Source organism: Lynx rufus, unplaced genomic scaffold, assembly GCF_022079265.1.
Source record: "Lynx rufus isolate CCGP_SWC_20201006 ecotype Redwood Valley unplaced genomic scaffold, mLynRuf1.p SCAF_4, whole genome shotgun sequence".
Taxonomy (NCBI): Eukaryota; Metazoa; Chordata; class Mammalia; order Carnivora; family Felidae; genus Lynx; species Lynx rufus.
Window position 1 is genome coordinate 9,884,898 of NW_025814856.1, and position 27,264 is coordinate 9,912,161.

Below are 27,264 nucleotides of genomic sequence, written 5' to 3' on the forward strand. Positions count from 1 at the left end.
TTCTGAAATTAGTGAAGAGTATGTGCCGGTTTTATGTCAGGGACAGCTATGAACAGGTCTTCTTGATGGAAAAGTGACCCAGGTTATTGTAAGGAAAACTCTACTGCTGTGCTTAGAGTGTGAGTGATGGAAATAGTACCATGAACACGAGATGGGAGGTAAGGAATGGGTCTCTGAGGGGGTGGAAATCGTGGATACAGAAACTCAGATGAAGTTTTTTATTCATTCTTAAATGTTTACTAGAAACTCTGCTAGACCTCTTACAGTCATCATTTAATTGAAAATTTTCAAAAACTATGTGTGTGGCATCATTATTTTATTTTACTGACGGAAAGTGAAAGCAGTGTTACTGCTTTATCCACAGCAAATAACAGAGCCTGGGGACATGCTCAGAGCTCAATGTTTCCAGAGATTTTGCTAGTCATTAATAATTTTAATTTTTAATAAACTTGATTTTTGAACAGTTGTACCTTTGCAAAACAAACAAACAAACAAACAAACAAACAAACAAAACGTGCTGTGTTAGTTCAGAGGGTGGTCATAAGCTCCACTCTCAGTTTCTGAAGTTATGAACACATCCTCTCTCTTACACCTGTTACATTTAATCGTCATATCTGCTGAGCTTCCACACGCAGTGACTTTTTCTCAGGCTTCCTTTGTTGTTGAAGCAATTCATAGTTGTGAGGAGTAATGGTCAGGAGTTTCATAAAATAATCTTCTTTTGGACTGGCCTTCTTCTTTTGTCCATGAGTAGACTAGGACTGTGGATATTGGACTGGAAGACCAGAGAGGGAAACTTCCATGTTCATCTCGTGACATCAAGGGTACCCACTGTCAACATGACTAATTCTCATTGGTGTTGATATTGATGTCCTGGCTGGCACGGGGTTTGCCCAATTTTTCCACTGTGGTTAGTCTTTCCCCTTTCCTTACATCCTACGCTAATTAGGGACTTTTCTATCCTAAGTAGTGAGAGTTCTCCACCTCTCTGAGAGTAGACTATCTTCTTAAATCATTGTCATTCTTCTGCACTTGAGATAGTTTCTTCTCTTTATTCCTTAATTATTTATTTTGGTGTGCACTCCTTGATACGTAGTATATACTCTGGGTCATAGCCCAATACTACTTTATTTTGTTGCTCAAATTGGTCCAGCTTTGGCAATGGGGGGCTCCTTCAGTGAGCTGATATGTCTCTCTGGCATGTCCTTATCATTCCTAGCTTAAAAAAATTTTTTTTTTACATTTATTTATTTTTGAGAGACAGAATGAGACAAAGCATGAGCGGGGGAGGGGCAGAGAGAGAAGGAGACACAGAATCTGAAGTAGGTTCCAAGCTCTGAGCAAGCGGTCAGCACAGAGCCTGATGCGGGGCTCGGACCACGAACTGTGAGATCTTGCCCTGAGCCGAAGTCTGACGCTCAACCAAGTGAGCCACCCAGGTGCCCCCATGATTCCTGGATTTTTAAAGGGAGTGTAGTATTTCATTACTCTCTTACAGAAGATGATGCTTCAGCTTCTTGTGTTTCCCTCCTGAGCCCTAGAAGCAGTCATTTCTGCAAGGAGCCCGGTTTCATTTTATTGGGACATGGGTTAAAACCAAGACATGGGTTCCAGGTGTGCTTGCTGCTACCAGGTTCTCTATATCCCCTGAGCTGACCCAGCAAGGAAACATATAAATGTTTACTACTCTGTGTATACGCAGACATCCATAGAGGTATCTATACATAAGCCTCTGTATCTATGTTAAGATAGAAGCAAGTTCATGCTGATGACATCAACTCTATTATCACAAGGATCATACTAGCCTCTTGCTTCCGTGTAAAGTCCCACAACAAATGTGATTACCTTATTCCCATCATTTGCTCTCTGTTTCCTTCTATGTTCAATTACAGTGCACATGCGCAGAAGTATCAGTATTGTTAACAATACCCTCTGGGATACATTTTATTAAGTATGGAGCAGTGCTTCTGTGCAATTTCTTTCATCTCCAAATTTCAGAATCCACTCATATTCCAAATCACATATTTCTGCACTTTTTTTTGCCTACCTGCTTCACTGAGATTGTCTTGTACAATTGTAATACAGTTATTTGTTTGTTTGTTTGTTTTTCACATGGTGCATTCCATGCTGGGATTCGCTCTGCCATGTAAATTGTGTCTGTGTGCTGATTTGTATTCTGCAAATTTGCTGAATATGTGTATCAGCCTAACAGGTTTATTTGTTTTTACTGATATCCTATTAGTTTATTTTTACATTTATCTATCTACTGTCTATCTGTCTATCTATATCTTGATAGAGAAGGAGAGGAAGAGAGAGTGCACAAGTGGGGAAAGGGCAGGGAGTGGTAGAGAGAGAAAATCCCAGGCAGGCTTTGTGCTGCCAGGGTAGTGGGACATGGGGTTCAGTCTCACCAACCATAAGATCCTGACGTAGCTGTAACCAAGAACCATGCTTAACTGACTGCCACTTGAGCCACCCAGGTGCCCTGATATCTTATTTCTTTTTAAATAAGATCACCTTTATGGGATGCCTGGGTGGCTCAATTGGTTAGGCATCTGACATAGGCTCAGGTGATGATCTCCTGGTTCATGAGTTTAATCCTGTATGTTCTCTGTTGTCGCTTCACAGATGGCTTCAGATGCTCTGTGTCTGTCACTGTTGCTGTCTCTGTCTCTGTCTCTGTCTCTCTCTCTGTGCTCCTCCTTCCCCCTTTCCCCCTTCCCTCCTCTGCATGCACTGTCTCTCAAAAATAAATAAATAATAAAAATATAAATAAATATGATCATCTTTGTGAACAGAAATCATATTCTTCCTTTCTAATTTTAATGACTTTTATTTCATTTTCTCTCTCATCCCTCCTTCCACTTTTTCTTTTCTTTCTTTCTTTCTTTCTTTCTTTCTTTCTTTCTTTCTTTCTTTCTTTTCTTCTTCTTCCCCTTCCTCTTTCTTTCTTTCTTTCTTTCTTTCTTTCTTTTTCTTCTTCTTCTTCTCCTTCTCCTTCCTTCCTTCCTTCCTTCCTTCCTTCCTTCCTTTTTCTTTCTTTCTTTCTTTCTTTCTTTCTTTCTTTCTTTCTTTTGTTCTTTCTTTCTTCTCTCTCTCTCTCTCTCTCTCAGCTAATTTCTCTGTCTGGAACTTTCAATGCCATGTTACATAGAAGGTATAAGGCAGACATGCTTGTCTTGTTTTGATCTTAGAGGTCACTCTTAGCCTTTCACTATTGAGAATGATGTTAGAAGTGGGCTTTCACATATGATCTATATCATGTTGAAGAAGTTTCCTTTTGTTCTTAGCTTCTTGAATGTTGTTATTATGAAAGAAGGTCCAATTTTGTCTATTTTTCTGCATCAGTGGACATAAGCATGCACTTTTATCCTTCATTCTGTTAATGTGGTGTATCACACTGACAAATTTTCGTAAGTAAAACCATCCTTGCATTCCAGGAATAAATCCCACTTGGTCATGATGCATTATCCTTTTGTACACCATGAACAAAAGGCTGCTATGTTCTGTTTGGTAGTATTTAGTAAAAGATTGTCACATCAGTATTTGTTGGGAATATTGTTGTGTACTTTTCTTTTCTTGCAATGTCTTTATTTGGTCAGTATTAGTGCAATGTTGGCCTCTTGGAATAAAGGAGGACGTTTTAACCTTTGAATTTTTGTAAGAGTTTGAGAAAGTTTGGTGTTAATTCTTCTATTTCTGTGTGGTTTTTGTGATTCTAAGCCATGACGACTCGATTGGCACACCTACATTGCAAAATGCAATTCTCTTAGGAAAAATAAGCTCTTGACTCATGGTGTATCCTGTCCCCTGCTTTCTAAAACAGCTGTGCTTCAGCCACAAGAGTACACAGTACCACAATGATGGAAAACTCTCTCTCTGCCTCTCTTCCTACCTGCACTGTGTGTGTGTGTGTGTGTGTGTGTGTGTGTGTGTATAGGGAATAGAGATGTTATCAGTGAATATACACACATGAAAAACATTTGAAGCAAGCTGAAACTGTTTTATGAAATTAAAAAATGCATAATTTAGACCAACTGAAGACTGACAGTAAGAGTGAGAGAATGTGAGAGAATTATGGAGGAATGTGAGAGAATTATGGAGGAATGTGAGAGAATTATGGAGGAATGAGTTATGTTGTATTTATTCCGTGGTAGCAGACATCATATATAACATATAGGTATAAAAACAACAATGGACTGTAGTGTCCACTCCCTTAGGACGTTTCCACAGATGCAGGAGGCTTTGAGCTCCTCTCTTTCTTATCTTACACCCCACCCCTGCTCCTGTTGTGTTACCTGCTCTGCTCACAGCTTTCTCTTTGATGTTGCCTGATGGGTTTGGGTCTTGCCTTAGGGTCCTTGCACAGGCTTTTTCTCTGCCTTAATTGGTTTCCTCAAAGTTATCTGCATGATTCATATATCCACTGCCCTCAGTTTTTCAGCTTTGAAGCCCCTCATCAGATATGATACAATGGCAAGTTTCCCCTTCATTTAGGATTTCTAGTGTGGCATTGTTTTACTTACTGGTTGTAACCACCACTTGAAACATCATTCTTCATTTAGTAATATTTGCTTCCTCTGACACACACACACATCTTAAACTCAGTCTTGTTAAGGTTAAATGCACATCACTAATTTTTTCAGTGCTTTCAAAAAATCTTGCCAACGAAATAATAGGTTAAAATATTTGTTGGGTGAATAAAAAAAGTCTCAGGAAATTTATGGAGGAGAACATTGCTTTGGATAAATGTTTTGATTCAGGACAAGGATTGTGAATCAGTTTCAGCCTCATGGAAAACATGGAACATTGGGATTCCCTGAAATTTTCTGCTAAATTTTCTAGATCGTAGGTAATGTTTAAGAATTAACTAATGAAACACGTTGGAAACACAAACTGCAGCATTTCTTTCAATTCTGTGATCACTGCCTGTGCCTTTACAATGCTCTTGTCTCTGTTCCAGCTGTTTTCATCAGTTACATGGAAGGAAGAAATCAAACTCATGTTACAGAGTTTATCCTCCTGGGACTCTCAGACCAGGGGGAACAGCAGTCTCTGCTCTTTTGGCCGTTCCTGTCCATGTACCTGGTCACCTTCACTGGGAACCTGCTCATGATCCTGGCCATTATCACAGACTCCCGCCTCCACATGCCCATGTACTTCTTCCTCTCCAACCTGTCCTTTTCAGACATCTGTTTCACCTCCACCACCGTCCCAAAGATGCTGCTGAACATCCAGACGCAGAGCAAAGCGATCTCCTATAAAGGTTGCCTCAGCCAGATGTACTTTTTCATGCTTTTTGGAGGATTAGACAACTTCCTCTTGACAGTGATGGCCTATGACCGGTTTGTGGCCATCTGTCACCCATTGCACTACATGGTCATCATGAACCCCAAATTCTGCAGCATCCTGCTTCTGGTTCCCTGGATATTGAGTGTTCTTACCTCTCTATTACATGACTTGATGATTTTGCGACTCTCTTTTTGCACAGATCTGGAAATCCTTCACTTTTTCTGTGAACTTATTCAGGTGATCCAACTGGCTTGCTCTGATACCTTCCTCAATGACCTGATGATCTATCTCACAAGTGGACTTCTGGGTGTTGTTCCACTCACTGGTATCCTGTTCTCTTACTCTAGAATTGTAACTTCCATTTTGAGAATTTCATCAGCAATGGGCAAGTATAAAGCATTTTCCACATGTGGGTCTCATCTTGCAGTGGTCTCTTTGTTCTATGGTACAAGCCTTGGGGTTTATCTTAGTTTTGCTGCTTCACAAAACTCCAGAGCAAGTGCCATAGCCTCAGTGATGTTCACAGTGGTGACACCCATGTTGAACCCCTTCATCTATGGTCTGAGGAACAGAGACATCAAGCAAGCTCTGAGAAGGCTCTTTAGCCGAGAGACATTCTCTGCATATAGGATACTTTGTTTCAGGATAAAGACTTGAGTAACAGGGCTCCAAACCCTAGAAAACCTAGATCATGATATTTGTGTCAGTTCATAGGCTGACAATCTGCAGTTTGTCTTTATACAGTTTGGGTTGGTTTGTGTTTTTCATACATTAGGAGCCACCATTTCTTCTGTATCTCTTTTCTTGTTGAAGTTTATTTATTTTGAGAGAGAGAGAGGGCAGGGAGGGGCAGAGAGAGGGAGAGGGAGAATCCTAAACAGGCTCCTTGCAATCAGTGCAGAGTCTGATGTGGGGTGTGATCTCACAACTGATGAGTTCATATCATAAGTTGAGCTGATATCAAAAGTTGATGCTAAGTTCCTGAGCCACCCAGGTGCTCCTCTTCTGTATTTCTTTTAAACTGTTTAGACTTCTCATTAAATTCCATTGAATGGATTTTCAGCAATAAATAGAGGATATAGGAAATTGAGTACTTATGATGTGATAGGATAAGCCAGTGGAGTAAATGTGGAATCCTTCCTCTCTGAGATGAAAGCAGCTGTCTGGTAGAGTATCTGCTTTGACAGTAAAATCATTGAACATATCAGAGGTTATATACCAGGTTCCTGGGGTTTCTGTCAATCCACCTTGGAAAGAGCTCACATCTGCAAGAGCAGAGGCCCCTGGAATCCTGTGTGATTCGTTAACAATAATCCACATTCACTGTGCAATATCTACTTTCCCCTTGCACACTTCAAAACATTAATTACATGTGAAGTTAATAGAAATGACAACTCCTGGTTTTTCAGGCATTGATGGTGTCATTGTTTGTGCTTATCCCAGGCATGTACTATTACTTTTCTTTTAATATTTTGGTAGGTAGCAACCCTATCTTCTGATTTCCCTCAGCACCTCCAAACTATGATAAGCCCTTAACAGATCCCAACAACAATATGGATAGTCTGCCTATTGCCACCTCTGTCTTTTCTTTAAAAAATTTTTTTTAATGTTTTTATTTATTTTTCAGACAGACAGAGCATGGGGGTGGGGGCAGAGGGATGGGCAGAGAGAGAGGGAAGCACAGAATCTGAAGCAGGCTCCAGGCTCTGAGCTGTCAGCACAGAGCCTGACGTGGGGCTTGAACCCACAAATTGTCAGATCATGACCTGAGCTGAAGTCAGATGCTTAACCAACTGAAATACTCAGGTGCCCTTACCTCTGTCTTTTCTAATGATGCATCCCAGAATTTAGGCATTGATAGCAGGATATACTTATGGTTCTAGCCTGTGTTGTGTGAGACAGAGTAAGATGAATGTCTCCTTATCACCTTACCCCAGAAGCCACCAGTTTGATGGTTGGCCATAATGGTAATTTCCTATTACCTGATTCACAGTTTTCCAGGTAAAAGTCCACAGGTCCCTTTAAGGACTAATATTCAGAGAAATGTTTAAGAGGCTCTCACTCAAAAGCAAAGAGAAGAAGAAACAAGGAAAGCAAGAAGAAAGAAAGAAAATGAGAAAAATAGAATAAAGAAGAGAGCTTACTTATAGCATTTGCCAGTTTCCGTGGTGAAATTACTCTCATCTTGCCCAATATCAAACTACCAATTTTGGTTCAGACCACAGTCCCCATGAACCATTATAAGTTGGCTACCACCATTACCTTAGAGTCTTTGGGTTGGGTTTGGTGGAAAATGTAAAGCATTTGTTGCTATTTTACATTCTTCACTCAGGGGTAATTGGTTCCATCAACTGAGGATCTGAGTCAGTGAACAGTCTCAGGTCTGAGAGGCAAGTAGAGATTATGACCCTTCATTGTGGTGACTCAGGTCAATCTTTTCTTCATGATTATTAGAGGTAGGTGTTTTGGTTGTTGTTTTTGTTTTCCTTGTTTTTCATAGCTACACAACTTGGATGAACCCTTAGTAAGCCGCCCATCATTTTGTTTCATGGAGACACCTTGATGAAAATGCCAGTTCCAGAAATCTCTGTGGCTCAACCAATGCTGATGAGAATGATTAACTCTTATATGCACTATAATACTATACCCTGGGTGGTTTCAGACTGTTGACATGGCCTCTGGCAATTCAGTGGAGGGGGCAGGGGCTGAACTCAGGACAAAGGCATTTCAATTTCAGCATGTCCATGGTAAGTCTGTCATATTGGGGAGAAGCTCTGTAGAGCTTGTCAAGGAAGACATTACATCCCTCGCCAAGGTGTTTCTCAATGCTTTATGAATTTTATATTCTCCAAACTCTTATTTTGGGTGTACTTTGTGGTTGAACGGGGTGTTGGGGTCTCATAGGGTAGAATCACACAAGATAAACCCATCACAACACTCTTGTCTCCTTGTACTTTGGATTCCTTCCTCTACATCATCAAGCTCTTTATGGCACTGAAATTCTTTTAGAATATGTCACTCTTTTAGTTCCTTTTTTGTCAGGGTAAAAAATATATGAAATTTGTTATTTTAAACATTTTGAAATAAACTTAAGTGGCCTTAAGTACTTTTTCACTGTTGTGCAATCACCCCCTCGATCCGTCTCCAGAACTTTCTCATCATCTCAAACTGAATCTTTATCCACTTGAAATACTAACTCCCCATTGCCCCTTTTTCCAGTCCCTGTCTCCCACCATGCTACCTCTTTCTCTAAAACTGAATACTAAAGGTTCCTTATGTAGATGTTATTGTTTAATATGGATTCTTTTATATCCTTCCTTTCACTTAGCATAATGTTTGCTTCACCCATGTTGTAGCCTATGCCAGAATTCTATTCATATTAAAGCCTGAATGATATTCCACTGTATGTATTCACCACATTTTGTTCATCTGTGAGTTTGTTGATGGACATTTGGGCTGTCTCCACATTTTGGCTACTGTAAATAAATCTGTTATGAAAAGTGTTATACAAAAAATCTTTTCTAGTCACTGCTTTAGTCTTTTGGGGCATATAAGTAGGTACATAACCAGAAGTGAATCTACTGGATCAAATGATAATTCCACGTTTACATTTCTGAGGAACTAGCACACTGTTTCCTCCAGCAGCTGTGCCCCTTTTTAGTCTCCAATTTCTCCACAATCTCACCAACACTTATTTTCTGATTTAATTTTTACAATAGCCATACTAGTGTGTGTGAGTTGGTATCTATGCATTATGGTTTTGGTTTGCACTTCCCTAATGATTAGTTATGTTGCACATCTTTCATGAGAGAATTAGTCATTCCTATATCTTCTCTGGAGAAATGTCTAATGACACTGCCTGTTTTTTAACTGAGTTGTTTTGCTGTTGAATTTTTGAAATTCTTGAATACATTGTTTTTGTTTTCTTTTTTTAATGTTTATTTTTGAGACAGAGAGGGACAGAGCATGAACAGGGGAGGGTCAGAGAGAGAGGGAGACACAGAATCTGAAGCAGGCTCCAGGCTCCGAGCTGTTCAGCACACAGCCCAATGCGAGGCTCAAACTCACGCACTGAGAGATCATGACCTGAGCCAAAGTCCGATGCTCAACCAACTGAGCCACCCAGGCGCCCCGAAGTTTTGGAATTCTTTACATATTTTGGATATTAACCTATTATCAGGTGTGTGATTTTCCAGTCCTTTCTCCATTTTGTGGGCTGCCTTTTTCACTTGGGGAATAGTGCCCTTCAATGTCCAAATATTTTTTTTTATTTTGCTGAAGTAATTTTTTCTCTAGTTGCCTGTGTCTTTGGTGTTATATTCAGGAAACCTTTGTCAAATACAGTGTCATGGAGGTGCATCTCTCTCTGTGTTTTCTTCTAAGGGGTTACAGTTTTATTTCTTTTTTTTATTATTTAAAATTATTTATGTAAATTCAAGTAAGTTAACATACAGTGTAATATCGGTTTCAGGAGTAGAACCTAGGGATTCATCACTTACATATAACACCCAACCAGTGTCCTACTTAATATCCGTCACCATTTAGCCCATCTTCCCACCCACCTCCCCTCCAGCAACCCTCAGTTTATTCTCTGTATATAGGAGTCTCTTATAGTTTGTCTCCCTCTCTGTTTTTATCTTATTTTTCCTTCCCTTCTCCTATGTTCATCTGTTGTGTTTCTTAAATCCCACATATGAGTGAAATCATATGGTATTTGTCTTTTTCTGATGGACTTATTTCACTTAGCAGGATATACCCCAGTTTCATTCACATTGCTGCAAATGACAAGATTTCATACTTTTTGGTGACGGAGTAGTATTCCATTGTATATATAATACCACCTCTTTTAAATAGAACTACTATATGACCCAGCAGTTGCATGACTGGGTATGTATCCAAAAGATACAAAAATGCTGCTTCTAAGGGGCACATGCACCCCAGTGTTTATAGCAGTGCTAACAACAATAGCCAAATTACAGTTTTATTCCCTATGGTTAGGTATGAGGTCCATTTGCAGTCATGTTTGTAGATGGAAGATGAAAAGGACACTTTCATCTTTTATTTATTTATTTTCTTGTATGTGGATATCTAGGTTTCCCACCACCATTTTATGTATGTATGTATGTATGTATGTATGTATGTGTGTGTTTATAGAGTGAGAGAGTGTGAGCTGGGGAGAGGGGTAGAGGGAGAGAGAGAAAGACTATTTATCAGTCTCCACACTCAGTGCAGAGCCCAATGCAGGGATTGATCCCACCACACTGGAATCATGACCTGAGCCAAAATCTGAGTTGGACGCTCAGCTGACTAAGCCACCCAGGTGCCCCATCATGATTTCTTAGAAAGACTGTACATTTATCTTTGAACTTTCCTGGAACTCTTCTCAAAAATCATTCAGTTGTATGTATGAGAGTTTTTTTCTGGGCTCCCTCCTATTGCACTTAGTTATATTTCTGTTGTTATTACAGTTGAGTTATACTTGTTTTTGTTCTTAACAATGAAAACTGATCATTTAAAAATATAATGTGGGTGGTGCCTGAGTGGTTCAGTCAGTTAAGTGTCCAACTTGAGCTCAGGTCATGTCTCACAGTATGTGAGTTCAAGCCCTGCATCAGGCTCTGTGCTGACAACTCAGAGCCTGGAGCCTGCTTCAGATTCTGTGTCCCCCTCTTTTTCTTTCTCTCCCCCGCCTTGTGCGTGCTCTCTCTCATCTCAAAGATGAGTAAACATTTTTTTAAAAATTTAAAAAAATATAATGTGGTAACTATGAAAATCATATATCTCCCCCCTTCTCCAGGCATTATTTTTATTGAAGTATAGTTTACATACAGTGTTATATTAATTTGAGGTGTACAATGAATAACTTCAACAATTTATACATTGTTCAATACTTATGGAGATAAGTGTACTCTTAATCCCTTTATCTTTTTTTTTTTTAATTTTTTTTCAACATTTTTATTTATTTTTGGGACAGAGAGAGACAGAGCATGAACGGGGGAGGGGCAGAGAGACAGGGAGACACAGAATCGGAAACAGGCTCCAGGCTCCAAGCCATCCGCCCAGAGCCTGATGTGGGGCTCGAACTCCCGGACCCCGAGATCGTGACCTGGCTGAAGTCGGACGCTTAACCGACTGCGCCACCCAGGCGCCCCAATCCCTTTATCTTTTTAAGTATTGTTTAAAAACATTTTTATTTCAGAGACAGAGAGAGCACAAGATGGAGAGAGGGGCAGAAGGAGAGGGAGGGAGAGAGGGGAAGAAAGAGAGAGAGAGAGAGACAGAGAGAGAGAGAGAGAGACAGAGAGAGAGAGAGAATCTTAAGCGGGCTGCACCCTCTGTGCGGGGCCCAACGCAGGGCTGTAACCCATGACCCTGGAATCATGACCTGAGCTGAAATCAAGAGGCAGTCGTTCAACCAACTGAACCACCCAGGCACCCATTAATCTCTTTTATCTATCTCATCCACCCACCCCACCCCCTTCCTTCTGGGAACCACCAATATGTTCTCTGTATTTCAGAGTCTTTTTTTAAAATACATTTTTTTAAGGGGCACTAAGGAATCTACTCCTGAAATCATTGTTGCACTATATGCTAACTAATTTGAATGTAAATTTATTTATTTATTTATTTATTTATTTATTTATTTATTTATTATAAAATTTATTGTTAAAATTTAAACCAAAATTTATTGGTTTCCATACAACACCCAGTGCTCATCCCAAAAGGTGCCCTCCTCAATACCCATCACCCACCCTTCCCTCCCTCCCACCCCCCATCAACCCTCAGTTTGTTCTCAGTTTTTAAGAGTCTCTGATGGTTTGCCTCCCTCCCTCTCTAACTTTTTCTTTTTTTTCCCTTCTCCTCCCCCATAGTCTTCTGTTAAGTTTCTCAGGATCCACATAAGAGTGAAAACATAAGGTATCTGTCTTTCTCTGTACGACTTGTTTCACTTAGCATCACACTCTCCAGTTCCATCCACATTGCTACAAAAGGCCATATTTCATTCTTTCTCACTGCCAAGTAGGATTCCATTATGTATATAAACCACAATTTCTTTATCCATTTGTCAGTTGATGGACATTTAAGCTCTTTCCATAATTTGGCCATTGTTGAAAGTACTGCTCTAAACATTGGGGTACAAGTGCCCCTATGCATCAGCACTCCTGGATCCCTTGGGTAAATTCCTAGCAGTGCTATTGCTGGGTCATAGGGTAGGTCTATTTTTAATTTTTTGAGGGACCTCCACACTGTTTTCCAGAGTGGCTGCACCAATTTGCGTTCCCACCAACAGTGCAAGAGGGTTCCCGTTTCTCCACATCCTCTCCAGCATCTATAGTCTCCTGATTTGTTCATTTTGGCCACTCTGACTGGCATGAGGTGATATCTCAGTGTGGTTTTAATTTGTATTTCCCTGATGAGGAGTGACGTTGAGCATCTTTTCATGTGCCTGTTGGCCATCTGGATATCTTCTTTTTTTTTTTTATTTTTTTATTTTATTTTATTTTTTTTTTTATTTTTTTTTTTAAATTTTTTTTTTCAACGTTTATTTATTTTTGGGACAGAGAGAGACAGAGCATGAATGGGGGAGGGGCAGAGAGAGAGGGAGACACAGAATCGGAAACAGGCTCCAGGCTCCGAGCCATCAGCCCAGAGCCTGATGTGGGGCTCGAACTCACGGACCGTGAGATCGTGACCTGGCTGAAGTCGGACGCTTCACCGACTGCGCCACCCAGGCGCCCCTATTTTTTTATTTTTTAAAAACATTTTTTTTTCAACGTTTATTTATTTTTGGGACAGAGAGAGACAGAGCATGAACGGGGGAGGGGCAGAGAGAGAGGGAGACACAGAATCGGAAACAGGCTCCAGGCTCTGAGCCATCAGCCCAGAGCCCGACGCGGGGCTCGAACTCACGGACCGCGAGATCGTGACCTGGCTGAAGTCGGACGCTTAACTGACTGCGCCACCCAGGCGCCCCTGGATATCTTCTTTAGAAAAGTGTCTATTCATGTTTTCTGCCCATTTCTTCACTGGATTGTTTTTCAGGTGTGGAGTTTGGTGAGTTCTTTATAGATTGTGGATACTAGCCCTTTGTCTGATATATCGTTTTCAAACATCTTTTCCCATTCCATCGGTTGCCTTTTAGTTTTGTTGATTGTTTCCTTTGCAGTCTTCTGTACTTCTTTAAAACTGTTTAGACCTCTCATTAAATTCTATGGCATGGATTAAAAAAAATTAATGTTTATTCATTTTTTGAGAGAGAGAGAGAGGGAGAGACAGAGAGAGAGGAAGGCCAGAGACAGAGGGAGACATAGAATCAGAAGCAGGCTCTAGGCTCTGAGCCGTGTGCACAGAGCCTGATGCTTGGCATGAACCCAGGAATTGGGAGATCATGACCTGAACCAAAGATGGACACTCAACCACCTGAGACCCCCAGGGGCTCCCATTTCATGTATTTTTAGAAACATATAAATAATATAGCAAATTGAATACTTAAAATGTGATAGGAGGAGACAGGGAGTAAATGTGAAATGCTTCTTCTGTGGGTTGAAAACAGGTACCTGTTAGAGTATCTGCTTTTGGAGGAAAATCATTGAACATACAAGAATTTATAGATGAGTTTCCAGGGTTTTATGCCAATTCACCTCAGCAAGTGATCATATCTATAAGAGCAGAGCCACCGGGAACCCTGTGCAATTAGTTTACAATAATCCACATTCAGTATGCAATCTGTAGTTTCCCCTCACACAGTCCTAACCATAAATTAAGTGTGAAGGTAACAGAAATTGCAGCTCCTGCTGTTTCAGGCCTTGATGGTGTCAACCTTGGTGATTCTCCCAGGGATGCATTATTATTTTTCTCTTAATATTTGGTAGGCGGCAGCACTGTCTTGTGATTTCCCTCAGCACCTCCTACCGTAATAGGCTCTTCACAGACCTCATGCACAATAAGGCTACTCTGCCCATTGCCACCTCCATCTTTTCTAATGTTGCACCCCAGGAATTAGCAGTGAGATCAGGATACACTTATGGACCTAACCTGTGCTGTGGGAGACAGAGTAAGACAAATGTCTCCTTATCACCTGACCCCAGAGTCCCCTACTTGGATTGTAGGCAATAATGGTAATTCCCTATTACCTGATTCACAGTTTTCCAGCTGAAAGTTCACAGGTCTTTTCAAACACTAGTATGCAGATAAATGTTCATGGAATGATATCTCAAATGCACAGACAAAAAGAAACAGGGAAAGCAAGAAGAAAGGCAGAAAATAAAAACAAAGGAATAAGAAGAAAGCTTCTTTATAGCATTTGCCAATTTCCATGGTATAGTTGCTCTCATCTTGCCCAATATCAAGGTGCCAGTTTTGGTTCAGACCACAGTCCCCACGAACCATTATAAGCTAGCCAGCGCCATCATCTCAGAGCCTTTGGGTTGTGTTTGGAGGAAAATGTAAAACATTTGTTGTCATTTTACAGCCTTCCATCAGGTGTAAATGGTCCCATCAATTGAGGATCTGGGTCAGTGAACAGTCTCAGGACTGATAGAGATTATGACCCCTTATTGTGGTGACTCAGGTCAATCTTGTCTTCATGATTATTAGAGGTGGATTTTTTTTTTTTTTTAGTTACACAAATCAGATGTGCCCTTGGTGAGCTGCCATCAATTTTGTCTCTTGGAGACACCCTGATGAATTTGTCATTTCTAAAAATCCCTGTGGCCTCACCAATTTGGATGAAAATGATTAACTCTTACATGCACTATGAATAACATACCTCAAATGGTGTTGGACTGCTGACATGGCCTCTGGCAGTTAAGGAGGGGCTGAAGTCAGGACAAAGGCATTTCTTTTTTTTTTTAAATTTTTTTTTTTCCAACGTTTATTTATTTTTGGGACAGAGAGAGACAGAGCATGAACGGGGGAGGGGCAGAGAGAGAGGGAGACACAGAATCGGAAACAGGCTCCAGGCTCTGAGCCATCAGCCCAGAGCCCGACGCGGGGCTCGAACTCCCGGACCGCGAGATCGTGACCTGGCTGAAGTCGGACGCCTAACCGACTGCGCCACCCAGGCGCCCCAGGACAAAGGCATTTCAGTTTCAGCATGTCCATGGTAAGTCTGTCATATGGAGGGCAAGCTCTGTAGAGCTTGTGAGGGAAGACTTTAGGCGCTTCCCAAGGTAGTTTTCAATGGCCTTATGAATTTTATGTCGTCTGAAACCTCAGTTTTGGTATACTTTGGGGTTGAGACGTTGAATCACACAAGATAAACATATCACGATGCCCCTGTCTCCTTGTATTTTGGATTCCTTCCTCTACGTCATATTAAGCTATTTATGGCACTGAAATTCTTTTTTTTTTTTTTAAGTTTATTCATTTACTTTGAGAGAAAGAAAGAAGTAGCTGGATTGGGATAGAAAGAGGGAGAGTGAGAAAATCCTAAGCAGGCTCCATACTGCCAGTGAAGAGCCCAATGTGGGGCTTGAACTCAGGAACCTGGCCTCAGGTCAGATCATGACCTGAGCCGAAATCTAGAGTCAGATGCCTAACCAACTGAACCACCAGGCACCCCTGAAATTCTTTTAGAACATGTCACTCTTTTAAAATTCTTTTTTGTTAGGGTAAAGTCTATATAAAATTTATTATTTTGAACACTTTGAGATATACTTATGTGGCATTAAGTATTTTCTCTCTGTTGAGCAACCACCACCTCTATCAATCTCCAGAACTTTCTCATTGTCTCAAACTGAGCCTTTGTGCCCTTGAAATACTATATCCGCATTGCCCCTTAGCCCAGCCCCTGTCTCCCACCATCCTACCTTCTCTCTCTAAAACCGAGTACTCTAGATACCTCACGTAGATGTCATTGTGTGAAACTGGTCCTTTTGTTTCTGGCTTCTGACACTTAGCCTTGTGTTCGAGAGTTTCACCCATGTTGTAGACTATGCCAGAATTCCGTTCATTGTAAAGGCTGAATGCTGTCCCACTGTCTGCGTTCACGACACTTCGTTTATCTGTGAGTTTGTTGATGGACATTTGGGTTGTCTCCACATTTTCATTACTGTGAATAATCTGTTATGAAAACTGGTGTAGAAATATGTGTTTTGCTCCCTGCTTTGCATTCTTTTGGGGTGTTTAAGTGGGTATATAAACAGAAGGAAAATTACTGCATCGAATGATAATTCTACATTTTATTCTCATCAGCAAAGCACAACGGAGTTCCAGTTTCTTCACCTCCTCACCAACACTCATTTTCTGTTTTGGTTTTACAACAGCCATCCTAGTGTGTGTGGCGTGGTATCACGCTATGGTTTTTATTTGCATTTCTGTAGTGATTAGTCATGTTGTGCATCTTTCATGTGCTAAGTAGCCATTGCTATAAATTCTTGAGTCCATTGCCTTTTTTTGTTTTTCAAAATTAGTTTTAGTTTTTTTATAAATGTATTTTTTATTTTTTAACTTTGTTTATTCTGAGAGAAAGAGAGAGAGAGAGAGAGAGAGAGAGAGAGAGAGAGAGAGATCGCACGAGCATGAGGAGGGGAGCGGCAGAGAGAGAGAGAGGGAGAGAGAGAATCCCAAGCAGGCTCCATGCAGTCAGTGCAGAGCCAGAAGTGGGGCTCGAACTCACAAACTGTGAGATCATGGCCGAGCTGAAACCAAGAGTCAGACATTTAACCGACAGAAGCAACCAGGCTCCCCATTAGTTTTACTTTTTTAAAAATTTATTTAAAAGTTTTAATTCCTATGTAGTTAACATACAGTGTAATATCAGTTTCAGGTGTATAAGGTAGTGCTTCAACACCTCCATGAAACACCCAGTGCTCATCACAGCAAATGCACTGCTTGATCCCCATCACCTATTTCCCCCATCTCCTCCTTTCCCCTCTGGTAACCATAAGCTTCTCCTCTCTCTCTTTTCCTCTTGTACTCATTTGTTTTGTTTCTTAAGTTCCGCATATGAGTGAGGTCATGTGGTATTTGTCTTTCTCTACCTGACTTATTTTGCTCAACGTTATACTCACTGACTCCATCCAAGTTGTTGCAAATGGGAAGACATCATTCATTTTTATGGGTGAGTAGTATTCCATTGTACATCTATACCAGATTCTTATCCATTCATCTTATCAATGGACACGTAGGCTGCTTCCATTATTTGGCTACTGTAAGTGATAGTGCTAAAAACATAGAAGTGCATTTATCCCTTTGAATGAGTGTTTTGTATTTTGGGGGGTAATGACCCAGTAGTGTGATTACTGGATTGTAGGGTACCTCTGTTTTTTTTCTTCCAAGATTTTATTTAAGTTCAAGTTAGTTACCATAGAGTACACTATTAGTTTCTGGAGTAGAATTTAGTGATTTGTTGTCTGCATAGAATACACGGTGCTCATTGCAACAAGTGCCTCCCTTAATGCCCATTACCCATCTAGTCTCTCCCCCATCCACCTCTCTTCCAGCAACTCTCACTTTGTTCTCTGTGGTTAAGAGTCTCTTATGGTTTGCTGCTGTCTATGTTTTTATCTCATATTAGTTTTCTCTCCCTTTCCCTGTTTGTCTGTTCTGTTTCTTAAATTCCACATATAAATGATATCATATGAAATTTGTCTTTCTCTGACTTATTTTGCGTGGCACAATACATGCTAGTTCTATCCATGTCATTTCAAATGGCAAGATTTCATTCTTTATGACGGTGAAGCAACAAATGCCTTCTATTTTTCACTTTTTGAGGAATCTTCATACCGTTTTCCACAGTGGCTGCAGCAGTTTGCATTCCCACCATCAGTGCAAGAGGTTCCCCTTTCTCCACATCCTCATGGGCAGTATTTTTTTAAAATATATATTGTAAAAGTTTGTATTATGGAAGTATTGATTCACTGTATTGTACACCTGAAACTAATATGACACTGTGTGTTAACTAACAGGTATTTAAATAAGTGTTGCCTTAAAAAAAAAGTTTAAAGAGAGAGAGCATGTAAGTGGGATAGAGGGGCGAGGGAGAGAGAGAATCCCAAGCAGGCTCCATGCACAGCACAGAGCCTGACACAGGGCTCGATCCAAGAATCCTGGGTCATGATCCAAGCCCAAATCTAGTGCAGATGTTCAACCGACTGAGATACCAATTTGCCCCAGCGCCACCTTTTTAAAATTGAGTTGGGTTTCTTTTTTCAAGAATTCTTGAAATTCTGTACACAGTTTGGATATTAATCTTTTATCAGGTGTGTGATTCAGCAATAGTTTCTCCATTTTGCGGTTGCCTTTTCATTTGGAAATAGTGCCCTTCATGCACAAATCTTTCGATTTTGCTGATGTAATTGTTTCTCTAGCTGCCTGTGTCTTTGGTGTTATATCCAAGAAATCTTTGTCAAATCCAGAGTCACAAAGATGTATCTGTATGTTTTCTTCTAAGTGTTTATTTACAGTTTTATATCTTATTTTTTATTTTTTTAATATAATTTATTGTCAGATTGGTTTCCATACAACACCCAGTTCTCATCCAAGTGCCCTCCTCAATGCCCATCACCCACTTTCCCCTCTCCCCTACCCCCCATCAACCCTCAGTCCATTCTCAGTATCCAGGTCTCTTATGGTTTGCCTCCCTCCCTTTCTGTAACTTCTTTTCCCCTTCCCCTCCCCCATGGTCTTCTGTCAAGTTTCTCAAGATCTTATGTTTAGATCTGTGATCCATTTGGAGTCATGTTTGTAGATGTGGAAAGAAGGGTCACCTTCCTCATTTTGCACGTGGATATCCAGTTTTCCATCGCATTTGCTTCAAAGGACTGCCTATATACCATTGAAATATGCTGCAGTCTTGTCAAAAGTCATTTAGTAGTATGTATGAGGATTTATTTCTGGGCTCCCTCCTATTTCATTGAGTTATATATCTATTTTTCTTGTTGTTGTGAAAGCTGGTCATTTAAAAATTAAAATGTGGTGGGGCGCCTGGGTGGCGCAGTCGGTTAAGCGTCCGACTTCAGCCAGGTCACGATCTCGCGGTCCATGAGTTCGAGCCCCGCGTCGGGCTCTGGGCTGATGGCTCAGAGCCTGGAGCCTGTTTCCAGTTCTGTGTCTCCCTCTCTCTCTGCCCCTCCCCCGTTCATGCTCTGTCTCTCTCTGTCCCAAAAATAAATAAAAAACATTGAAAAAAATTTAAAAAAAAAAAAATTAAAATGTGGTAACTCCTCTGAGTATTATATTTTCCTCCTTACCCAACCATTATTTTTGTTGAAGTATACTTTACAGACAGAGTTATATGAATTTCAGATGCACAATGTAATGCATCAGCAATTCTATATACTGCTCAGTGCTCATGGGGATAAGTGTACCCTTAATTCCCTTTATCTATCTCACCCAACCATAGCCACCTTTTCTCTGACAACCACCAGTTTGTTCTCCGTGTTAAAAGTCTGGTTTTTTGTTTCTTCTTTTTTCGGTGTTTGTTCATTTGTTTTGTTTCTTACATTCCACACAGGAGTGAAATCAAATGGTGTTTGTCTTTCTCTGACGGACTCATTTCCCTGAGCACCATACCCTCTAGGTCCTTCCAAGTCGCAAACTTACATAATGTTTATTACTTTTTTGCTCTTCAATGGGGTTCATTGATTCCCTATTTTTCCATCTACACTTTTCTTAGGGTATTGTAGTAGCAACAGTCTCTGCCTAACATTGTTGCAGGATGAGTTTTTCACAGGGAGAGCTTGGTCCTGGACATCCCGTCATGAGATCTGCACTGACTTGCAGATATTTTCCTAAATACGTGTCAAGCTGAGAGCCAAAATATCAGCATCTCTGCTCTCTGAATGCTGTCTAAAGGCTCAGGGTAATTTTTGAATTGTCATTCTTTCCTTCTGATTGTTGGTAGCAAGTGTGAAGTATTTCCCTCATTGGCTGCCAGATTTCATCTTGGAGTGCCCTTACCACCTTCACCCACATGAAGACTCGGGACAATTAGTGGCTTGTTTGTGCAGCCTTCACCCATCTCTTCTGGAAGAGGTGACTATGTTGGTATTCTCTTCATCAGGTGTCAGTGCCTCTTCAACTTAGCACATTCATTTATCTTTTTTTCTCACTCTGTTGAGACTGTGAGCTCCTCAAGAGAAGAGACCATTTCTTACAACTTTCATCCTTCCCAGGATGCAGTTTAGTGCCTAGTGTAAAGCAACTGCTAATGAAGTGTTAGTAAGATGCTTAAGGAAGCAAATGGTTGAGTGATATTAAACAGACATTGCCCACAATGAAGGAGAAAGGAGAAGTAGGAGAAAAGGAGAGACAATGTGGAGGCTGGGAGTTCCATGATTGTGAGCCAACAGAATGTGTACAGATGGGAGAAAGAAAAGAGTCAAGGAACACAGAATTTCTGAGTAAAGAATTGTATACTTATGACGGGGTGCTCTGACTTATTGGCGAGAATGTCTAAAGACAGTGGATCTCCTCTTGAGATAAGAGAGTTTAATGGCATAAGAGACATTCAGGGAATTCCAGGCTGTGTTCCAACACTGGGATGAGTTTGCATTCTGTTTTTCTCTCCTAGCTCCAGAGACCCTAGGCTCATAAGGGAAAGAGAGACAAAAGATTATTTCTTTAATGAGACTCATGGGAGTTTATTCCCGGCAGGTACAGAAATTGAAAATGCCTTTGCCGCACCCGGGAAGCCGACTCCTGTAATCTCTGATGATATGAGCACATAGCCGTGTTCTAGAGCCTTCACGAGTGGGGCCATGTCTCTTCCCTTCCTGGGGACATAACTTCCAACCACATCACTCATCCATGGGAGAGACTGGGTCATTGATCTCCCGCTGTTCTGTGCTAACATCTGGGTGAGTCAGGGCATCTTTAGAAGGACTGCATAAATGTGTTATGGTGGGAGGGACCCCTTGTATCTGTAGTTACTTTGGGGACATCAACAGGGACAATAAGTTAAGGAGAATTTTGATGCCAAGTCCTGCCCATTAAGGCTTTGATTCTGGAGGGCAACGCTGGACACACTAGACCATCTCTCCCTGATCTGTCTCCTCCATAACACATGTCCTCCCCCTAATGTTGTCTCTTTATTTTATTTGTAATTGTTTTCATGAAAGACCACTCTTTCACAGGAGTCAGTGAAGGCTTTGCGTAGAAGCTTATAGGTGCTGAGCCTTAAATGGGTGTTGGGGATTTTTCATGGAGACAAGGGATGTGAGAAGCCCAGGAAGAAAGAACAGAGAAGGAAATTTAGAGATTAAGTAGAGTGGGAGTTGTGCTGCTGGAATTAGAAATACTCCTTACTGTCTAACCAACAGTCAGGAGCAGGTCTGCAAAATGAACCCAAATGAACCTGGCTGGATAGGCAATAGTCAGATTAAGAGACAATCTTACATTTTGGCTAGAAGGTCGAAATTGAAATCTGAAATTATGAAGTGTAAGTGCCGTTTTTATGTCAGGGGACAGCTATGACAAGGTCTTGTCTATGGAAAAACGACCCAGGTTATTGTGAGGAAGAAACTATTGCTGCATTCAGAGTGGGAGAGTGTTATTGAGGGATAGAAACAGCACCAGGCACAGAATGGGTCTCGGAGGGGTGGAAATCGTGAATCCAGAAATTCAGATGAATTTTTTCATTCATTCTTAAATGTTTACTAGAAACAATGCAGATACTGTATAGTCATTATTTCATTGAAAAATTTCAAAAACTGTACGTGGTATGATTATTTAATGTTACTGATGGGAAGAGTTACTGACAGCAGTGACACTGGTCATACAGGGCACCTACCAGACTCTTTGGGACAATCTCAGAACACGGTGTTTCCAAAGATTTTTTAGTCAATAATAATTTTAACTTTAATCGGCTTTCGTATTTGAACAGTGGTACATTTACAAAACAAACTTGCTGTGATTTTTCAGACGGTTCTCATAAGCTCCTTTCCAGTTTCTCCTGTTATGAACACATCTTCTCTCTTACACATGTTACTTTTAATCGTCCTATCTGTTGACCTTCCACATGCAGTGACTTTTTCCTCAGTCTTCCTTTGTTCTTGAAGCAATTGATAGTGCTAAGAGTACTGGTCAGGCATTCCATAAGTCTTTTGGACTTGCCTTATTATTCTTTCTTTTCATGAGAAGACTGGGACGTGGATGTTGGACAAGAATACTAGAGAGAGAAAGAGGCATGTTCATTTCCTGACATCAAGGGTACACATTATCAACATGACTATTTCTCATTGGTGTTGATATCAATGTCCTGGCTGACACGGGATTTGTCAGATTTGTCTTTCCCCTTTCTTTCCATCCTGTAGGAAATTTCTACGCACAACCCCATCTTTAAGTAGTGGTAGTTATTGCACACCTCCTTAAGTGTAGAATATTTCTGTAAATCTTTAAGTAGTGGTAGTTATTGCACACCTCCTTAAGTGTAGAATATTTCTGTAAATCATTGGTTTTCTTCTACACTCGAGATTGTGTCCTCCATATTTTTTTCAATTATTTACATTATATACTCTGTGTTATAACCCAATACTACTTTATGTTGTTGCTCAAATGGTTTCAGCTGTGGCAATGGAGAGCTCCTTCAGTTACTGATATGTCCCTTTGGCATGTCTCCATCATTCTTGGCTTTTTGGGGGTAGCATTTCATTACTGTCTTACAGGAAAAGATGCTTCAGCTTCACCTTCAGCTTACTGTACTTTCCTCCAGAGCTCTCCAATCAGTAATTTCTGCAAGGAGCCCTGTTTTATTTTGTTGGATCATGGAATGAGATTCAAGAGATTGGTACCTGCTGTGCTTGTTGCTACCAGGGTCTCTATATCCCCTCAACTGACCTGGCAAAGACACATGAGTGTTTACTACTCTGTGTATATGCAGACATCCATACATGTGTCTATATGTAACCCTCTGTATTTTTATATAAGCTGAAGCAAGTTCATACTGATGGCTCCAAAACTAATTTATCACCAAAGGATCATAAGAGCTACACCACCTTGCTTACATGTAAAATGACACAACAAATGTGATACCTCATTCCCACCATTTACTATCCATTTCCTTATATGTTCAATTTCAGTTCACATGTGCAGGAGTATCAGCATTGCTAACAATAACTTCTGGATACACTTTAACAAGTATGGTGCTGGAGACCCATGAGGGAGGGGAAGGAAAAAAAAAGAGGTTAGAGTGGGAGAGAGCCAAAGCATAAGAGACTCTTAAAAACTGAGAACAAACTGAGGGTTGATGGGGGGTGGGAGGGAGGGGAGGGTGGGTGATGGGTATTGAGGAGGGCACCTTTGGGGATGAGCACTGGGTGTTGTATGGAAACCAATCTGACAATAAATTTCATATGTTAAAAAAAAACAAGTATGGTGCAGCACCTGTGTGCAATTTCTTTCAAGTCCAGTTTTACACTCTTCTCTTTTCCCAGATCTTGCCTTTCTTCACATTTTTTTGCTTCACATTTTTTGTTTCACTGAGAATGTGTCATGCAATTGTAATACAGTTAGATTGTTTATTTTCACTTGGTGCACTCCATTCTAGGATTCCATCGGCCCCCTGAGTTTTATGTTTGCATTGACTTATATTCCGCAACTTTACTGAATTCTTTTATTACTCTAACAGTTTTTCTTGTTTTTAATGTCTTTTTTTAGTAACACCACCTTTTGTGAAGAGGAATCATATTACTTCTTTCATTCTGATTTTGATGCCTTTTATTTCCTTCTTTTCTTTCTTTTCTTTTTTCTTTTTCTGGCTAGCTGCTCTGTCTGGAACAGGCAATGCCACGTGGCAATGCCACGTTGCGTAAAAGGTATGAAAACAAACATGCTCGTCTTGCCTTATCTTAGGGGTCGCTCTCAGTGTTTCACTATTGAGAATGATTTTAGATGTGGGTTTTCATATGGCCTATTTTGTGTTGTGGGAGCTTCCTTCCATTCTTAGTTTTTGAATGCTGTTACTATTAAGGAGCACTCCACTTTGTACCATTTTATTTACCATTAGTTGATATAATCATGTGCTTTTGCCCTTCATTCTGTTAACGTGTTGTACTACACTGAAGGAGAGTTATTAATTAAACCATCCTTGCCTTCCAAGTATAAATCCCACTTGGCCTTGATGCAAAATCCTTTTCTACACTATGATCAAAAGCCTGCTATGCTTAAATAAGTTCTCATCAATATTTCATGGGAATATTGCTCTGTAGTCTTATTTTCTTCCAATGGCTTTTCATGGCTTTGGTATCAGTGCAATGCTGACCTGATAGAATAAAGTACGAAATATTTCCCTTTGAAGACTTTGAGAAAGACTGATGTTAATTCTTTTAATTCTGTGTGGTTCTAGTGGTCTTTAGCCATGACCAGTACATTGGAATGCCTACATTACAAAATGCAATTCTCCTAGGAGAAAGCAGCTCTTTGACTTATGGTGTAGCCTGTCCTCTGCTTTCTAAAAAGATGTGCTTCAGCTACAAGAGTATACGGTACCACAATAATGGAGAACTCTGTCTCTCTCCCTACCCACACTCGTGTGTGTGTGTGTGTGTGTGTGTGTATGTGTGTGTAGTGCAAAGAAAATTTATTAGTGAAGTACACACCCATAAAGCATTTATAGAAAGATGAAGCTGTCTTATGCAATAGAAAATGCAGAAATTAGACCAACTGGACCCAGAGTAAAGGTAGAGAGAAAGACAGAGAATTATGCAGGAATGAATTATGTTCCATTTGTATACATTACATAAAATGTATCCTGTTGTAGACAGACATCATATATAATATATACATATAAAAATGATGGTGAACTGTGGTGTCCATTGCCTTAGAATGTTTCCACAGATGCAGAAGGCTTTGAGCTCTTCTCTCTGTTATTTGCATCCAACTCCTACTCCTGTTGTGTTACCTGCTCTTCTCACAACATTCTCTTTGATGTTGCCTGATGCTTTCATGTGAGCTCTTGATTCAAGTTCTTTTCACATGCGATTTCTCTGCCTTAAGTGTTTTGTTCAAAGATATCTGCACGGTTCATATATTTCTTAGTTTTCCAGCTCAGAAGCTCCTGATCGCACATGATACAAAGGCAGGTTTCCCTTCCACTTAGGACAACGTGGCCCTGAATTATTTTACCTGTTAGTTGTAACCACCACTTGAAACGTCATTTATTACTTTATTAATATTCTATTCCTCCCTGTGAGACACACACATCTTAGACTCAGTCTTGTTAAGGTAAAACACACATCACTACTTTTTGCTATGCTTTCAACAACACTTGTCACAGTATAATTTGAAATTTTGTTGGGTCAAAAAAAAAAGGTCTCAGGAAATTTATGGAGAAGAACATTGCTTTGAATAATTGTTTTGATTCAGAACAAGAATTGCAAACAGTTTCAGACTCATGGAAAACATGGAACATTCAGATTCTCTGAAATTTTCTGGTACCTATTCAAGAATGGTAGGGAATGTATAATAATTAATGAGGGAAGTATGTTGAAAACACAACATTTCTTTCAATTCTGTGATCACTGCCTGTGCCTTTACAATGCTCTTGTCTCTGTTCCAGCTGTTTTCACCAGACACATGGAAGGAAGAAATCAAACCCGTGTTACAGAGTTTATCCTCTTGGGGCTCTCAGACGAGGGGGAGCTGCAGTCACTGCTCTTTTGGCCGTTCCTGTCCATGTACCTGGTCACCTTCACTGGGAACCTGCTCATGATCCTGGCCATTATCACAGACTCCCGCCTCCACACGCCCATGTACTTCTTCCTCTCCAACCTGTCCTTTTCAGACATCTGTTTCACCTCCACTATAGTCCCCAAAATGCTGGTGAACATCCAGACGCAGAGCAAAGTGATCACCTATGAAGGCTGCCTCAGCCAGATGTACTTTTTCATGCTTTTTGCAGGAATCGACAACCTCCTCTTGACAGTGATGGCCTATGACCGGTTCGTGGCCATCTGTCACCCATTGCACTACATGGTCATCATGAACCCCAAGTTCTGTGGCATCCTGCTCCTGGGATCCTGGGTATTGAGTATTTTTAACTCTCTATTACATGACTTGCTGATTTTGCGACTCTCTTTTTGCACAAAGCTGGAAATCCTTCACTTTTTCTGTGAACTTAATCAGGTGATCCAACTTGCTTGCTCTGATAGGTTCCTCAATGACCTGGTAATGTATTTGTCAAGTGGACTTCTGGGTGTTGTTCCACTCACTGGCATCCTCTCCTCCTACTCTAGAATTGTCACTTCCATTTTGAGAATTTCATCAGTGAGGGGCAAGTATAAAGCATTTTCCACGTGTGGGTCTCACCTCTCAGTGGTCTCTTTGTTCTATGCTACAGGCCTTGGGGTGTATCTGAGTTCTGCTGCTGCACAAAACTCCAGGACAAGTGCCATAGCCTCAGTCATGTACACGGTGGTGACGCCCATGCTGAACCCCTTCATCTATGGCCTGAGGAACAGAGACATCAAGCAAGCCCTGGGAAAGCCCTTTAGCAGAGGGACGTTCTCAGCATATAAGATTCTTTGTTTCAGGATAAAGACTTGAGTAACAGGGCTCCAAACCCTAGAAAACCTACATCATGATATTTGTATCAGTTCATAGATTGACAAACTGCAGTTTATCTTTTTACACCATTTGATTGATAGAAGTTTTTCATACATTACGAGCAACTATTTCTTCTGTCATTTTTAGTGTTTATTTATTTATTTTGAGAAAGAGAGCAGGAATGGGTGTGGAGGGACATAGGGGTTGAAGGAATATCCCAAGCCACGTCTATCCTATCAGCACAGAGCCTGAAGTGGGGCTCAGTGCCACAATTTGTAAGATCTTGACCTGAACCAAATCAAGAGTTGGACACTTAACTGACTGAGCCACCCACACACCCCTGCCATAAAATATTTAATAAAGGAAATTGGGTGCATATTAAATGACAGGAAAAGGCAAAGGAATGAGGGTATGCTGTTATTCCTGCCAGGGGAAGGCATCTACCCCCTTAGAGTATCTGCTTTAGGAAAAAGGAAATTTGTTATA

General features: G+C 40.6%; 2 protein-coding genes across 3 annotated transcripts; both read left to right on the top strand.

Annotated features, from left to right (window-relative positions):
• Nucleotides 1–27,064, top strand: LOC124524855 (olfactory receptor 7A17-like). Of its 2 annotated transcripts, XM_047097279.1 has the most exons (3): nucleotides 1–158; nucleotides 25,793–26,256; nucleotides 26,573–26,667. In XM_047097279.1, exons 1-3 carry the CDS (start codon nucleotides 152–154, stop codon nucleotides 26,588–26,590), a joined length of 489 nt encoding a protein of 162 aa, XP_046953235.1. In that variant the 5' UTR covers nucleotides 1–151; the 3' UTR covers nucleotides 26,591–26,667. The 2 variants fall into 2 exon arrangements, with proteins under 2 accessions (XP_046953235.1, XP_046953234.1); XM_047097278.1 differs by having other exon boundaries at nucleotides 25,793–27,064.
• Nucleotides 4,969–5,974, top strand: LOC124524857 (olfactory receptor 7A10-like). The gene has a single exon (XM_047097280.1). It carries the CDS (start codon nucleotides 4,981–4,983, stop codon nucleotides 5,947–5,949), a length of 969 nt encoding a protein of 322 aa, XP_046953236.1. The 5' UTR covers nucleotides 4,969–4,980; the 3' UTR covers nucleotides 5,950–5,974.
• Nucleotides 27,065–27,264: the final 200 nt, after the last annotated feature.

Coding starts and splice junctions, on each gene's coding strand:
- LOC124524857 (XM_047097280.1), top strand. CDS start 4,981: ATGGAAGGAAGAAATCAAACTCATGTTACAGAGTTTATCCTCCTGGGA.